The sequence below is a fragment of the Cryptomeria japonica genome, chromosome 5 (assembly GCF_030272615.1).
Source record: "Cryptomeria japonica chromosome 5, Sugi_1.0, whole genome shotgun sequence".
Taxonomy (NCBI): Eukaryota; Viridiplantae; Streptophyta; class Pinopsida; order Cupressales; family Cupressaceae; genus Cryptomeria; species Cryptomeria japonica.
This window is the reverse complement of record NC_081409.1, coordinates 207,336,088-207,353,925: the sequence shown is the minus strand read 5'-3', so window position 1 is coordinate 207,353,925 and position 17,838 is coordinate 207,336,088. Positions and strand designations below refer to the sequence as shown.

Here is a 17,838-nt window from a genome sequence, read left to right as displayed (position 1 = left end):
TTCCCCATTTGATCACGCAGGTTTAGGTTATCCCACTCCTTAATTAGGGTCTTCCCTAAGAGGTTATGCCTATAAAGAGGATAATTGATCATTTCATTTGCTCAACCATCCAAATCAATCTTATTTATCTCTTTTTCTACCAGACAATGAATATGAGATAGGGAAAAAAAATTATGAGTAGGAAAATTCATTATAATAAAGATAAAACTTGATCATCAACCAACACAAATGCAACCTCCTATGTAAAATTCAAACAATTTCATCACTACATAAAGCAAATTCGACACATTGTCACAAACATAATGATTTTTTCTTCAAGAAAACATCCTATGAATGAATTGGTTGATTACCCTACCTTTCTTCAACCGAATCTTGGCAGCACCGCAATCTAGAATTGTTTCCCTCCTTGTAATGCCCAATTTTTTGTGAATATGGTAGAGGTCGACGGGACGGAGAGGCAGGATTAATGTTTATCAAATGACTTGGTTTTTTATGGTTTTTTTTAAGTAATGCTAGCTGTCGTCGGAATTTCGACGAACGCAAACACTTTTTCCAAACAAACACAAATTTCATTGTCAATTCCTTCTCTGTCAAAACAAAATGTTAAATTATCATCGGAATTCTGACGAATGTAGACATTTTTTCAAAAAAAAATCAAATTTGGTCACAATATGCCTTCTCCATCGGAAACCTTCGTCAGAATTTTAGGCCAAATGTATTAGTGTATGAACATTGAAAATTAAAAAAATGAGAAAATGTAAAATTAAATTACTATTTCACTTACCTTCAATAGCTCCAAATTTGAAAAGGATCTAAAAATCCCTTGAGACATGTGGTGGTTTATGATGAACATTTGGATGTCCTTAGCCTCTGCATACACATCTCTAATCCTTTGTAGCATAAGATTGAGTGAATGTATCGCACAAGGTGTCCAAAAGATGTGATCATAGCATTCCTCAACCAACAAACCAACAACTCTACAATTTTTTTGCATTGTTCGTTATGACTTGGACAACATTGCGGAGTCCCACTGACTCAATGGTGGAGATGAGAATATATGCAATAAATTGGCTATATTTTAATTGGCCCTCACAATCCACAACTTTCAAAAACATTGCCCCTTTAAGGGACACAACTATGACATTGATCAAGGGATGATTTTAGAATATTTCCACCCATTTGAAACAATTGATACACCTATCTCAGCCCATGAATCCCTTATGGGTTTCAATGCATCTTCAACTCCCTTCACCTCTTTCTCCAATAATGTTCCACGTACCTTCTCATAACATGTGCCCTTATACCCTCTTGGAGCTTCATTAACACTTTTCAACATTTGCTTCCAATATGGGGAGAGAACAACATTGAAAGCAAAACCATTTACATATATGCACCTTGCTACATCTTGGTTAGCAATGTCGCAACTCTCATTTTGAAAGGTTGTTTCTAAAGGTCCCTTTGTTCTTTTGCATGTCAAGGGTGGTTCACTTTTAGGTTCATTTATGGAAAAGAAGGGGTGTCTTCTACTACAACATCGGGATTAGATGGGGCTTTCATTCCCCTTGTTTTCTTTGGTGTGGTTTGATTAAATCTAGGAGCTTCTCTCTCTTCTGCCTCCTCATGCTCTCTAATATATTTCATCATTATCTCATCTTGTATAGGTTTACCATCATTTTCAAAGCATTTTTTGATGCCTCTTCCTTTTATTCCACACAAATGGCCTACCACCCAATAATATGAACTATTACGTTCAATACCACATCCTTGGCATCTCCAACGGAATCCCCCAACTCTTGGAAGTGGTTTTATAATGTCAACATACTTCCATAAGGGAGAATTTGGATTATTTCTTTGTTTTATAATTGTTTGTTCATTGCCAATGGGGGAGGAGGTAGATGGCATTCTAGTTCCTATGGCAAGAAATAACATAAACATATTAAAAAACAATAACAACATAATGAAAAATAATTAATGTTTCATGTTTGACAATTTGTGAAACAAAAATAGTTGGAAAAAAATGTTTAAAAACCTACCTCTTGTAGCCAATGGGATCTTGCAAATGTATGGAAATGATGCTGCAACACTTGTTGAAGCTTCAAAAATCAGTCTTCAACTCCTCCTATTTGATCTTGGAAGCCAAACTTTGTTCACCATTTCTTCAACCTATTGTCAAAAAAAATTTGTTTGCAACACAAATGAGGAGAAATGAACCAATATTATGTTTTAAAAGTCACTTTTAAGGTATAAAATTCACTTTTTACCTAGTGGATTCCAAAAAAAAAAAAAAATTGCATAAAATATTGCTTTTTAGGTCGCCCGGGTTCAACCTGGGTTCGACCGGGTTCGATCTTAGTCCTCCCGGGTTCGAGCCAGGTTGAACCACCTCTAAGATATTCGAACCGAGGCAGGACCAGACCCGAACCAAGGACCCGAACCGAACTGGACCAGTACCAGGGGTGTCTAGGGGCGAACCCGATAAGCTAGATTTTTTATCATTTGAACTACTACAATAACTTTCTTACTCCCATTTTTGTCAAAAATGACACATTCACCCTTCTCCATCAATAATTTGTATCCATTTTGGATTAACTATCCAACACTCATCAAGTTGTGCTTAATACCTGGGGTAAAATAAACATTTTCTATTTCTTTCTTGTCAGCTTGTTTGGTGCAAATCATAATAGATCCTTTGCCCACAACTGAAACTATTCTATTGTTCCCCATCTTAATTTTAGACTTTAAATTTTTATTAATGAAAAATAAATAAACTTTCACTACCACTCATATGGTTACTATAGTCGTTGTCCAAATACCAAACCTTAGGGCTACCTTCTTCACCAATGTTGCACATGATGAAGGTTGTGGACTGATTACCTTTATCCACATTCACATCAGCTACATTTGTACTTTGCTTGGATGATTATTGTGCTTCTCTTATCACTCACTAGCATAATGACCAAACTTATAACAATAATAGTATTTGTCATTGCTTTTGTCATATCTCTGATTCTAACTATTGTTCTTCTTGTCTTGCTTGGAGCCAGTTTGAGAGCTTCTCACTCCCTCATAGCTTTGAACTCATCTTGAGCTATCTCCTCCAGCACTTCCTTGCTCAGAGTTTCCACGACCTCTTCCTCTTGAGCTCCTAACAACATTGTTTATTTTCCCCTTCCTCTTGCATTGGTCTAAGCTTTGAAATCTTGCTCTTGAAAAGATGTAGTAGACCTATTTAGGCATTGCTAATGGCTTTGAAGAGAGCCAATTAACTCATCCACCATCAATGTAGAGATTTCATTAGCCTCTTCAATGGCAATCACTATTGCATCAAATATAGAGGGCAAACTACTGAGGATCTTCTTCACAATCCTTTGTTCCTCCATGGTTTCTCCATTTGTCTTCAACTAGTTCAATAAACTAGAGACTCTAATTTGGAAGTCTGAAATAGACTCAATATCCTTCATTTGAAGAGTCTCAAAATCAATGCAAAGCATTTGGAGCTTCACCAAACTGACTTTGCCAATTCCCTTGTAACTTGTTTGAAGGATTTTATAAGCTTTTTTGGTATATTTAGCTACTACTATTCTAGGGAAAATGGTTTCTATCAAGACTACTTCAATCAGACTTAAGGCCTTTGCATCTTTCATCCTTGTTTCTCTCAGCTAGGTCTTCTGGTGGTTTGTGAGGGTTGCAAATTGAGCTAGGTTAGTTGTATCCACAAACCCATTGACCACAAGCTCCCACAAATCGTTTGCAACCATGATGATCTTCATCTTATTTTCCCAAACATTATAACTTTGTCCATAAAAGGACGGTGGCTACTACCAACTCTTTCCTTCATCTCTAGCCATGTCTCCTAGACAATAAAACTCAATACCCAAAAAAAAATTCCCCAACTCACAAGGATTTAGGGCCAAATAGCTCTAATACCAGCTTAGAAATATAAAATGCAAATACACAATGATTGCAACACTATTTTTCCAATCAGTCGGAAATGGACAAATCAAATAAAATCTCAAATACAAAATGAAGACTAACAATATTTTCTTCTAATAAATTTGATGATTACTTTTGAAATTTTAAAAAAAAAAAAATGGAAACTCAAAAATTGAAAACAAACTGATGAATACAAATCTATTTGCAACATTTTGTAACTACTCCTAAACACTAAACAAATTTAGAGTTGCACTGAACTCTTTAATTCACACACTACCTACTCAACTTTTTCTACCAACGCCCCCTCTATCTCTCTCCCCATTCCTTTTGCCTTCATCACCTTCCCATATCTACAATCCCTTTACCCTCATGAACGGTTTGATGGCCATTCATACCCTCCTCTTTTTTGTGCCCTTTTACCTCTATACTATGAAATTTCTACATCCTTAAGCTTTTATCGTGGTCCTCCATAATCTGTTTGAAACCTACCCTTATTGCGCAAGCTAGAGGAATGCTGGAAATGGTTATGGAGTCCCATACCATCATGTGGTGCCCATGCTGGCACCACACACCCATTAATGTCTGCCCAGTAGGCTTATAATGTAGCTACTTGGTTTTGACTGTTATTTTATTTATTATTTATTTGTTTTAGTTTATATATTTTCTCTAACGAGAATGTGACAAATACATCATCCCACGTTTGCAAAAATGATAGACATATATATATATGAAAAATCTCAATTTCAAAAAGAATATTTTAATATAACTATTTACAGTATTTTACACAACAAAAAAAGGTCACAAACACATTTTACTTCTTTAAAATATGTTATATAGTCACTTTAACTAGTATATTTGAAATGAAATTTGAGCCACTTTCGGTAGTTCAGTTAAAAAATTGCTAAGCCTGCTGGTACTCACATGCTGAAATGGGCAAAGAAATCATTAGGAGGAAAATTGAACTGTCATTTCACATCATATATATAAATACTAAAGCAATATATCATAAGAACTTGGAGACATGAAAAAAGGATGATAAGCATGGAAAAGGAAAATGAGGAAGTGGCCCGCACTGCACAAGTTGGCGAGGCGTCTCAAATTGAGAGTCTGTAGCTGATGAGACAACTATGGCTTCCTCAGAGTCACTCCAGTCTGCTAAACCACGTTTTGCTCCTTTTATATTTTCCAAGACACTGCAATGACTTTTAACATATTAAAAAGATAAAAAGTAGTTTACAGTAATATTTTACAATATATTTAAACATTAAATATTTAAAAAGTTTCACTCACGTTTTAGAATTGCTAAATAGTTTACTGTAATTATTATATACAATTTGATATTTTATTATAGACAACATTTCAATGTTGTTCCACGTTTCAGTGTCCCTGACTTTTCTATAAATTGACAAAGTTTGTAATAGATGAGACAACTATGGCTTCATCAAAGTCTTCGATGGAAGCACATCTCGAACTCTATGAAATAATTCTTTCAGCAGCCAAGCCCATGGCCCTTCGAGCTGCTGTTTTGCTTAACATTCCTGACATTATTGCCATCCATGGTAGTCAGAATCCCCTCTCTGTGGACCAAATTGCATCACATATTTCTTCTTCCACCAACAAACCTGCCCATACCGACTACCTGTTTAGAATCATGAGGCTTCTGGCTTCCATTAGTGTCTTCACAGAAGAGACCACAATAGATTATGGTGGCACTCCCCAATTCAAATATGGCCTCACCAGCATCTCTAAGTTGCTGGTGAAAAATGATGCCCAACAATCCTGTGCACCCACTGTCTTGGCCATTAATCTAAAGTACATAGTAGATGGTTATCAACATCTTCATGACTCTGTCATAGAAGGCTGCCATGCATTCACCAAAGCCAATGGCATGGGCTTATTTGAATACAACAGCCATAATCCTGAAGCAAACAGGATTTTCAATGAGGGCATGGCTACTAATACTGGCCCTTTAATGGCTCATGTGGTGAAGATTTATGATGGGTTTAAGAGTTTGAAGAGTGTGGTGGATGTTGCAGGAGGGGTAGGGTCTGCACTATCTGTAATAGTTGCAGAATATCCCCACATTCATGGCATCAATTTCGACCTTCCTCATGTCATAAGGACTGCTTCTCCCATACATGGTCAGTAACCTCCTCCATCTCTAAACTTATAGAAAATTGGTATTTAGATTCCTAGAGGGTGGCATTAATTTCAATTTCCTCTATGGTTAGATAATTGGTAACATTTTTTATTTCTAAATTTTATTGAGGAGAGAAAAAAATTGAATAAATTCTTCTAAATATGCAGGAGTAGAGCATGTGGAGGGCAATATGTTTGAACAAATTCCTCCAGCAAATGCAGTTTTTATGAAGGTATGTTTTAAAATTCTATATACAAATGAAATTTAACTTTTGAAAAGCTGGTTTTACAAGGTAGTTTTGTTTGTTTTCTGCAGTGGATTCTGCATGATTGGGACAATGAACAGTGTTTAAAAATCTTGAAAAATTGCTATGAAGCAATACCAGAGGACGGGAAAGTATTAATTGTGGATGCAGTTATTGATGAAGAAGAAGGGATGAAGAGGCAAGCAGGATTATTGTTTGATATGTGTATGATGGCTGCTTGTACCGGTGGAAAAGAAAGAACATGGAAAGAATTTGAGGACCTGTTTTACAAAGCAGGCTTCAACAGTTACCGTGTCATTAAATTACCTTTCCTTCAATCACTCATAGAAATTTCTAAATAGTAAGTGAGGAGCAGTAACAAACAACTCTTCCAAATACCAATAGAAAATATGGATATATGTATGTCAATTTTAGACCTTGCCAGACAAGTTTGGAATTACCTTTCAAAAATCAGTATTTTATTTTTCTAAGCAACTAGTAATCTTGAATGATGTGATACAATATATTTTGTAATTTTGCAGCTGAGGATGAATATATGTGCACTTTATCTTAAATCCAGAATTCTAGTTCTATTGGAATCTGATTTGCGTGAAGCACAAATAAAATTTTATGGAGATCCGTTTTGCATGTTATTTTTTCATTTGTTGAAGAAATTTCAGACGCTATTCTCTTTCCTGCAACCCCTCAAATCTGCACAACTGTTCATTAGGGTTATACTTTTTTGACTTTCAATTAAGATCGAGTAAATTAATGAATTGATAGAGTGAACCCTGTGAACAAAACTATATAAATTTAGAGTATATGACATTTCATTATTCGCCAGATATGAATAACAGTTGGGAGGGGTGATTCGTGCAAGGTTAAGAAAAACTTAATGCAGTGATTGAATGTTTTCTCCTTCCATCGAGGGAAGGACTTTCCACTCCAATCCTACCAAAAATTAAACATTGTGTAATCAACACTAACAGAAAGACTAAGAAAGCTACAAGATTGGTTTTTAGTCAATAAAAACCTTCCCAAATTGAAGTGAGATTACAAGGTATGGGTTTTGGTGCTCATTTCTTTTTGAAAGGCATTATGAACACCAGTAATCGGTCAGAAATATTATTGACATGTATAGCAGAAAAATATAAATAAGGTACCATCAAATATTAATTCTTTCATTAAAAAATATATTTGTCCATAACAACTTCCCCATACTTAATCATCTATATATCATGTTTGGTTTCCTTTGAAATTCAATATAACCATTTTCTAATTAGAACATAATAATATTTTTTTTAAATATGATATGTGAACTTGAAGATTTGTGTGCTTGTTAAGTTCCTACTTAAAAAAGGGGGCTAGCATACCACATTTGATACCCTTATGCTCCATTTGTTAGCATTGGATAGCTTTATAAATGGTGAAAGCTCATTCCAAATGGAAATGTCAAACATTTAGTTAATAATGGTACAACTAGAAGCATTGCATTAGTGGTTGAATTTGTGGAGTAATACAAATACAAAAGGGACAGTCATTGCAAAAGGTGCTATAGAACAAGTTGATTTTATTCGTTGCATTGGTGACATATAAACTCATTTGAATGGCCTTTTTGGTTTGCAACTAAAAGCAAAAAATTCTTGTATATAGAAACATGATCAAATCATATCGACCATTTGACAAATGCACGTATTATGTAAGCCATATAAAAAGCAAGTGAGTTGTTTGACAAAATTATTTAAAAGTGCAAACCAAATAAAACTTGTATATAGAAACAATTTCAAATCATATGGATCATTTGACAAATGCATGTATTATGTAAGGCATATAAAAAGCAAGTGATTTGTTTGACAAAATTATTTAAAAGAATGTTCACCTACAACCAATGCACACATAATGTCTTAGAAAATTTCACCTCTAGTTTTGTAGATGAATTGTTTGACACAACACAATAATAACAGCATGCCCATAAAAATCATGTAAAAATTTAGTATTTGTTGTTAGGTTCTTTTGTAAAGTTTACCATATAATTATTTTAATGGGTTATAAAATGTAGACTTTCTTTAGGGTTTCTGTGTTCTAATATGTTGTGAAGTTTAAATATGAAGTTGAACACTTATTGGGATGATTAACTATTGATTTCACCTATTTATTGTTGAAAATAATATTATAATAATATTTGTTGCAGAGGCGCACACCATTGCACAAGGAATACCCATATGGGACTTTGAACTCATCTTTGAACTAATAAGACTCGTATAAATCTTTGTGTTTTTTTATGCTTCTTAGGATCTCGTATCATTCTTAAATTTGATCTTAAATATTTTCATCCATTCTCTATATTTTATTTTTCCTCACCGGCTTCCATAATATTCTTGAATTTGGTATGACAATTCATTCATTTGTCCTTTTCTTATTATGTTTTATAAAAAGAAACAAATAGTTAAATCTTTACTTTTCTATAAGTGGCACATGTGTAAGATTGAACTCAACCTCTCTATTAATTCTACACAAGCTACTTTTTTTGTTTCTATTTTTCTATCTATATTCAAAAAATCATTGACAAACTCTTATGTTCATCTCATCTAAGTTTCCAAGTTTCTCATCTTTTCTTATTTTTCTCTTTGTGCCGTTCATTCTTTTTAATAAAAAATAGAGAAAAATTATAAATGTCTCCATTGAATACAAGTCATACAAGGTAGCTATCCCTCTCAAATATAGAGAAAACTTATTCATTCAATGATAATTTCTTGGTGTGCAAGTGGAGATTTGGCAATCACAACCCAATACAAAAATAGATTTGAATTTAGTTTAATGTTTAATTTTGTGTCTCCTTTTTAATAAAGTACTTGTAAATTTAACTATAAAACTCTTGACAAAATTTTAGGACGTCTTATATAAATTAAAATTAGTGTAACCATTACACCTCCATTTGATGCAAGTGCTAGCTTTAGAAATGTAAAATGGTCTCTTGTCAATCTACAACTAAATTTTAGAGTTGTGACTCATCATGCAACTTTCTATTTAGCACGTCTTAGATCCAAACATATTGAAGAACGCCCTCACTTTATTCTTGGATCAATTTGAAGAGAAAGAAGCAGATTTAAAGTTTTGTGGAATTTAAGATCAAATTGCTAACATATCTACCAAAGCAATGCCCATGGTGAAATTTGTCAAACTTCAACACATGTTTTTGATTGAAAAAGTAGTGAAAACCAAGGCATTGACCCTTTACATAGTAAGAACTATCAACAACACCATAACAACACTAGAAACAACACTAATAACAGTCTTTTTAAAAATAAAAAACCATCGAAGAGTTTAACTACAAAACACAGGAAACAACCCTAACCATAGAAAAAGACCAGAAAAACACCTATGGGACCGACTTGCAAACCCCTATCATCATAAAGGAATTTGTAAAGCTCCTTGGCCGCATCCTTATCCATTTCATCCACCACAGTATGCTCCCACGATAGGGAGAGAGTCAACGTCGAGCTGTGCAAACCTGCATGTAGAACTTGTTTATGCTAACCATCTGCTTGTCATGAACATCCAACCTGCACTTGATCTCTATGATCTCCCCTTGGAGAGCCTTGGCCTCCAGGATTGGGCCCAGGCTATCAATATGGTTCACAAGCTCTAGGACTTCATTGCACATGTGTTGTATCTGTTCCATAGTAGGGTTCCCATTAGGAACCCCTCCCTCATCCCTATGAACATCCTTTTGCTCCACCTGATTTTACAAACTCACGTGCTCACTTTTCTCTTTAGCACCCATGTTAGTCACCGTGTCCTTAGCCACATCATCGCTAGCAACATTCAAAGTCTGAGCTCCAGAAGTGTCTGGATCCACCATTTTTATTATATCATTAGGGTCCACTAGGTTGATTTGGCCAATACGTTCCTTCTCATACTTAAAGTTCTCATTAAGGGGCCCAAAAATACCCTCATCAATCCCATGTATAGAGACCTTAATAGCCTCTTCACCAGTCATGCCATATAGAATACCACTTTCCCTACCCTCAACGCGATCATCCTCAAAGTCAAAGACACTTTGGGTTTTATCCTTCTTCTCAAAGGAGCCTTTGGAAGCTAGTCTTGAAGACCTCCTTCTACCTTCAACTTGAAGGGAAGGGTTCTTATCATCCAGGTTGTCCGAGGAAGAATTGTCAATGATAATTCTCTTGCATTTAGCAGGGGATTTCCCTTTACCCTTAGAAGGATTAGGTTTCTTATCTTTCCCAGTCGAGGATGAGGGCACAAAGTGAGGTGTTAACTCAGTTATCGAAACAGAGCAAGGGAACTAAGGGGAAGCAAATGCTTCATTCGAAAGATGTAACAATCTAGGGAGGGAAAAGCCACTAGAAAAGGCCACAAGAGGATGCAAGCCAACAAATGGGGGTTGGATGAGCATAAGGATCCTTGGATGGTGAAGGGAAAGTGGTAGTTATACACCCTATAAATGAGACCTTGATGCAAAGGGATGAGCACTTTATCCTCATTCTTAGGGTCGAGGGCTTCCTTGATAGAGAACTCCAAAGAGTGCAGAAGGTAAAAAGGCAGACAAAGAAGATCATTGTTACAAAAATGGTTAAGAAGAGGAATTTGGTAGTAATTAAATTCCTTATAGCGGCCCTCAAGGGTGAAGTATTTCATGATCATAAGAAAAATTTGGTTCCAAGGATGCTTGAGCTCTTCTCTAGCGAACCCTCCTTGAAATATCACCGGTTCTTCCCTTCCCTTAAAAAATCTATTTTGCCCCTCACTGCTAGTGACATGACTTGTCCTCTTCCATCTTCTACCATCCAGAGATAAGCTCGTCGCCTGAGCAATAGTCTCTTCCAATACTTCAAAAGAAACCCCGCCAACATTAACCCTTCTTCCAAACCAAGAAGCCACAAACTAGGCAGAGAGTTGTTCGTCATGGCCGCGAAGGCTTTCCATAAATTCTACCACCCCACCTTGGACACAATAGTCCTAGACCACTTTGTCCTTTTTTAAATCATCTGGTTTGTCTGGGTTCATAACAAACTCTCTCACCCCCCATGGCCAGGTTAGGAATTTTAGCAGTAAGAATTTTTCACCGCGAGACATACGCAGAAACACAAAGGTAGTATCCAGAATATAGCACTTAATGAAAATAGCAACTATTTCATCATAAAAGTCGGTGCTTTTGATATGGATTTGGTGATCAAGAAGCCATGCTGCGAAATAATTTCCCCATCTATTGTTTGGAATCATTGGCCTGGCCCTTCCTAGAGTGAGGTCCTTGCTGGTTTTGTAGAATCTTTTGACCTTAAGATGAACCTATTCTAGTCTGTCTTTTCTTGCGAAGTCTTGTGGTTTCTTTGGAAAGAGAGAAATGGAGAGGTTTTTCAAAACAAGAGGATGCTTACTGAGTTTAGTAATAAACTCACTCATTTTTTATATTATGTCACAGGTTTATGTTGTCTTGGAGATCTCTAAAGACAGGTCCATGACTCTGGTTGGTGAAGGTGCTCTTCAGATTTACAAGGAAGATATCCACTTTGTCCAGTACTTCAAGAAAGATATGGATATGTTGCATTCGAAGGAGATTGGGGCTTTGATACAGTACATGCATAAAATTGAAGCTTGAAGACCCAAATGAGCTTTCTCCTAGAACTAGGGAGAAAGGTATAGGAGATCAGTGAAGAGTGTGGTTCTTTTTTATATTTATATACTGACTTAAGAGGCATTTTGTTGTATTAATCCTCTCTATATTTTGTTCATATTGTAATACCTAGTGATTTGACATAGGGCTACAACCTTTTTGATATACATGTGAAAATGATATTCTACAAAGCAGAATACATGTAAAATACAGGGCACCAGAGGTTATGATGTATATGTTTTGAACTATTTTAATATAAAAAAATGGTTTTTGTCAAGGCTTCTTTAATCAAACTTAAGGCCTTTGCATCTTTCCTCCTTGTTTCTCTCAATTGGGTCTTTTGGTGATTTGTGAGGGTTGCAAACTGAGCTAGGTCAGTTGTATCCACAAACCCATTGACCACGAGCTCCCACAAATCGTTTGCAACCATGATGATATTCATCTTCTTTGCCCAAGCATTATAACTTTGTCCATTAAAGGACGGTGATTGCTACCAACTCTTTCTTTCATCTCCAACCATGTATCATTCACAATAAAACTCAATACCCAAAAACAAATGCCCAAACTCACAAAGATTTAGGGCCAAATAGCTTTGATACAAATTTAGAAATATTAAATGCAAATACACAATGATTGAAACACTATTTTCCCAATCAGCTGGAAATGCAGAAATCAAATAAAATCTCAAATACAAAATGCAGACTGGCAATATTTTTTTCTAATAAATTTGATGATTACTTTTGCAAAAATAAAATAAAATACAAACTCAAAAATTAAAAACAAACTACTGATTAAAAAACATTAATCATTCGATAGCTACTCCTAAACACTAAACAAATTTGGAGCTATACTGAACTCTTTAATTCACACACTGCTCACTTAGAGCTACAAAGTGACTGGAGCAATCACTGCTCTTTGCACAAACACACACAATAGCTGCTGCTACAAAACTAAGATCATTCTCTGAATCACTCAGAGCTGAAAAACATTCGTCTGTTGTTGCTGAACACCAAATTGACTTCAACTTCTCTAATTGGGTAATGCCTGTTGACATTCTATTTGTCTGGGATGCACAAATTTCCCTCTCTCATTCAAATTTTAAAATCACCTACCAACATAAGTTCTTTGCAAACAAATAACTCCAATTGCAACAACATAAAGAGCAAGTGGGAGTTTGAGATCCCAATGAACTATGGGCAAACTCTAGGTTGCATTTACTCTTGGTTGTTCCTAACAGGGTAGGTGAGCAATGGGAGTGTAGGGAAGTGCACGAAGGCTCACGAGAATTCAATTTTCCAACAGTAGTCTCCCTCTATCTTTTTCTTTCTTTTTTCTCATGCCTTAATTTTTATTTCCTCAACTTTTTCTGCCCATGCCCCCTCTATCCCTCTCCCCATTTTTTTTGCCTTCATCACCTTCCCATATCTACAATCCTTTACCCCAATGAATGGTTTGATGGCCATTCATAACCCCCTCTTTTGTGTGCCCTTTTAACTCTATATTCTAAAATCTCTACATCCTTATCCTTTTATCGTGGTCCTCCATAATCTGTTTGAAACCTATCCTTATTGTGCAAGCTAGAAGAATGGTGGAAAAGGTTATGGAGTCTCATACCTTCACGTGGTGCCCATGCTGACACCATACTCCCATTAATGTCTTCCGAGTAGGCTTATAATGTAGCTACTTGGTTTTGACTGTTATTTTGTTTTTATCAGTAAAGGCATAGCCATATTTATATATTCATTTTTGGAAAGGTTTACAACATAAAGATCCAGAATTCCAAAAAACCCAAGAGCCTAAGATAGATATTTGAAACCAATCCGTGAATATATAGTGAGGGAATCTAGCTTCAATGCCCACATATTTAGGGTTGAGGATGAAAACAAGTTTATCTTGAAAAGCATTAAACCCTATACAATTTCTTCATCAATTCAAAAAACCTTCAGATTTTATAGCAATGATAATCAAAAGCTTAACATAATATTTACGAGTTTAGCTTTAAGAGATTATTTAAAAAAGTTATCTAAACTATTTTTTTAAAGAAAAAACTTAAAAACCAGCAGCCAATTAAAAGCTTAGCAACATCTTCAAAGAAAACCATCAGCATAAGGAACCTATCTGTTTAAAGAACTTCTTCTGGCTCAGCAGGGGGAATTGGGGCTCTGCCTCTTCCATGGCCTCTACTTGGAGGTCATCCTCGACCCCAACCGGAACTGCCACCCAAGCCTCTGCCACCACCTCTCCTGCCCTGTTCAGCATGAGGTTCCTCTTCTTCTGCTTTTGTGGGCAAGACTCCATTCAACCTAGCAAATTCAAGGAGTTCTTCCTCCCTGCCCATATCTTTTGGATTCTCTCCAAGGAAGCACCATTTGAGAAATATGAGCCCCATACCTGCGAATGATCTATGTTTGTCTAGGTCCTTGCCTTTAAGGTCGAGCGGAAAGGGATAGTATTTGATAAGTTCCTCGGGAACATTGAACAATATTCTTTCGCTGGGTAAGGGAGCTCTTGAACATTGAAGGGTTTGGACTCTTATTATATTTATTATTTATTTGTTTTAGTTTAGATTTTTTCCCTAACGAGAAGGTGACAAATATATCATCCCACGATTGGAAAACTGATAGACAAATATATGAAAAATCTCAATTTCAAAAGAATATTTTAATATAACTATTTACACTGTTTACACAACGAAAAAGGTCACAAATACATTTTACTTCTTTAAAATATGTTATATAATCACTTTAAGTAATATATTTGAAAGGAAATTTGAGCCACTTTCGGTGGTTCAGTTAAAAATTGCTAAGCCTGCTGGTACCCACATGGTAAAATGGGCAAAGAAATCATTAGGAGGAAAATTGAACTTTCATTTCACATCATATATATAAATACTAAAGCAATAAATCATAAGAACTTGGAGACATGAAAAAAGGATGATAAGCATGGAAAAGGAAAATGAGGAAGTGGCCCGCACTGCACAAGTTGGCGAGGCGTCTCAAATTGAGAGTCTGTAGCTGATGAGACAACTATGGCTTCCTCAGAGTCACTCCAGTCGGCTAAACCACGTTTTGCTCCTTTTATATTTTCCAAGACACTGCAATGACTTTTAACATATTAAAAAGATAAAAAGTAGTTTACAGAAATATTTTACAATATATTTAAACATTAAATATTTAAAAAGTTTCACTCACGTTTTAGAATTGCTAAATAGTTTACTGTAATTATTATATACAATTTGATATTTTATTATAGACAACATTTCAATGTTGTTCCACGTTTCAGTGTCCCTGACTTTTCTATAAATTGACAAAGTTTGTAATAGATGAGACAACTATGGCTTCATCAAAGTCTTCGATGGAAGCACATCTCGAACTCTATGAAATCATTCTTTCAGCAGCCAAGCCCATGGCCCTTCGAGCTGCTGTTTTGCTTAACATTCCTGACATTATTGCCATCCATGGTAGTCAGAATCCCCTCTCTGTGGACCAAATTGCATCACATATTTCTTCTTCCACCAACAAACCTGCCCATACCGACTACCTGTTTAGAATCATGAGGCTTCTGGCTTCCATTAGTGTCTTCACAGAAGAGACCACAATAGATTATGGTGGCACTCCCCAATTCAAATATGGCCTCACCAGCATCTCTAAGTTGCTGGTGAAAAATGATGCCCAACAATCCTGTGCACCCACTGTCTTGGCCATTAATCTAAAGTGCATAGTAGATGGTTATCAATATCTTCATGACTCTGTCATAGAAGGCTGCCATGCATTCACCAAAGCCAATGGCATGGGCATATTTGAATACAACAGCCATAATCCTGAAGCAAACAGGATTTTCAATGAGGGCATGGCTACTAATACTGGCCCTTTAATGGCTCATGTGGTGAAGATTTATGATGGGTTTAAGAGTTTGAAGAGTGTGGTGGATGTTGCAGGAGGGGTAGGGTCTGCACTATCTGTAATAGTTGCAGAATATCCCCACATTCATGGCATCAATTTCGACCTTCCTCATGTCATAAGGACTGCTTCTCCCATACATGGTCAGTAACTTCCTCCATCTCTAAACTTATAGAAAATTGGTATTTAGATTCCTAGAGGGTGGCATTAATTTCAATTTCCTCTATGGTTAGATAATTGGTAACACATTTTATTTCTAAATTTTATTGAGGAGAGAAAAAAATTGAATAAATTCTTCTAAATATGCAGGAGTAGAGCATGTGGAGGGCAATATGTTTGAACAAATTCCTCCAGCAAATGCAGTTTTTATGAAGGTATGTTTTAAAATTCTATATACAAATGAAATTTAACTTTTGAAAAGCTGGTTTTACAAGGTAGTTTTGTTTGTTTTCTGCAGTGGATTCTGCATGATTGGGACAATGAACAGTGTTTAAAAATCTTGAAAAATTGCTATGAAGCAATACCAGAGGACGGGAAAGTATTAATTGTGGATGCAGTTATTGATGAAGAAGAAGGGATGAAGAGGCAAGCAGGATTATTGTTTGATATGTGTATGATGGCTGCTTGTACCGGTGGAAAAGAAAGAACATGGAAAGAATTTGAGGACCTGTTTTACAAAGCAGGCTTCAACAGTTACCGTGTCATTAAATTACCTTTCCTTCAATCACTCATAGAAATTTCTAAATAGTAAGTGAGGAGCAGCAACAAAGAACTCTTCCAAATACCAATAGAAAATATGGATATATGTATGTCAATTTTAAACCTTGCCAGACAAGTTTGGAATTACCTTTCAAAAATCAGTATTTTATTTTTCTAAGCAACTAGTAATCTTGAATGATGTGATACAATATATTTTGTAATTTTGCAGCTGAGGATGAATATATGTGCACTTTATCTTAAATCCAGAATTCTAATTCTATTGGAATCTGATTTGCGTGAAGCACAAATAAAATTTTATGGAGATCCGCTTTGCATGTTATTTTTTCATTTGTTGAAGAAATTTCAGACGCTATTCTCTTTCCTGCAACCCCTCAAATCTGCACTACTGTTCATTAGGGTTATACTTTTTTGACTTTCAATTAAGATCGAGTAAATTAATGAATTGATAGAGTGAACCCTGTGAACCAAACTGTATAAATTTAGAGTATATGACATTTCATTAGCCGCCAGATATGAATAACAGTTGGGAGGGGTGATTCGTGCAAGGTTAAGAAAAACTTAATGCAGTGATTGAATGTTTTCTCCTTCCATCGAGGGAAGGATTTTCCACTCCAATCCTACCAAAAATTAAACATTGTGTACAGAAAGACTAAGAAAGCTACAAGATTGGTTTTTACTCGATAGAAACCTTCCCAAATTGATGTGAGATTACAAGGTATGGGTTTTGGAGCTTATTTCTTTTTGAAAGGCATTATGAACACCAGTAATCGGTCAGAAAAATTATTGACATGTATAGCAGAAAAATATAAATAAGGTACCATCAAATATTAATTCTTTCATTAAAAAATATATTTGTCCATAGCAACTTCCCCATACTTAATCATCTATATATCATGTTTGGTTTCCTTTGAAATTCAATACAACCATTTTCTAATTAGAACATAATAATATTTTTTTTAAATATGATATGTGAACTTGAAGATTTGTGTGCTTGTTAAGTTCTTACTTAAAAAGGGGGGCTAGCATACCACATTTATACCCTTATGCTCCATTTGTTAGCATTGGATAGCTTTATAAATGGTGAAAGCTCATTCCAAATGGAAATGTCAAACATTTAGTTAATAATGGTACAACTAGAAGCATTGCATTAGTGGTTGAATTTGTAGAGTAATACAAATACAAAAGGGAACAATCATTGCAAAAGGTGCTATAGAACAAGTTGATTTTATTCGTTGCATTGGTGACATATAAACTCACTTGAATG

The 17,838-nt window shown here is 35.5% G+C and overlaps 2 protein-coding genes across 2 annotated transcripts; both read left to right on the top strand.

The window, feature by feature from the left end:
• The first annotated feature begins 5,338 nt into the window (after positions 1–5,338).
• On the top strand, positions 5,339–6,892 carry LOC131876325 (caffeic acid 3-O-methyltransferase 1-like). Its single transcript, XM_059221347.1, has 3 exons — positions 5,339–6,074; positions 6,241–6,305; positions 6,389–6,892. Exons 1-3 carry the CDS (start codon positions 5,366–5,368, stop codon positions 6,677–6,679), a joined length of 1,065 nt encoding a protein of 354 aa, XP_059077330.1. The 5' UTR covers positions 5,339–5,365; the 3' UTR covers positions 6,680–6,892.
• An 8,396-nt stretch (positions 6,893–15,288) lies between these two features.
• LOC131054628 (caffeic acid 3-O-methyltransferase 1) lies at positions 15,289–16,846 on the top strand. Its single transcript, XM_057989177.2, has 3 exons — positions 15,289–15,997; positions 16,164–16,228; positions 16,312–16,846. The coding sequence occupies exons 1-3, from the start codon at positions 15,289–15,291 to the stop codon at positions 16,600–16,602; spliced, it is 1,065 nt and encodes a 354-aa protein (XP_057845160.2). The 3' UTR covers positions 16,603–16,846.
• The last annotated feature ends 992 nt before the right edge of the window (positions 16,847–17,838 follow it).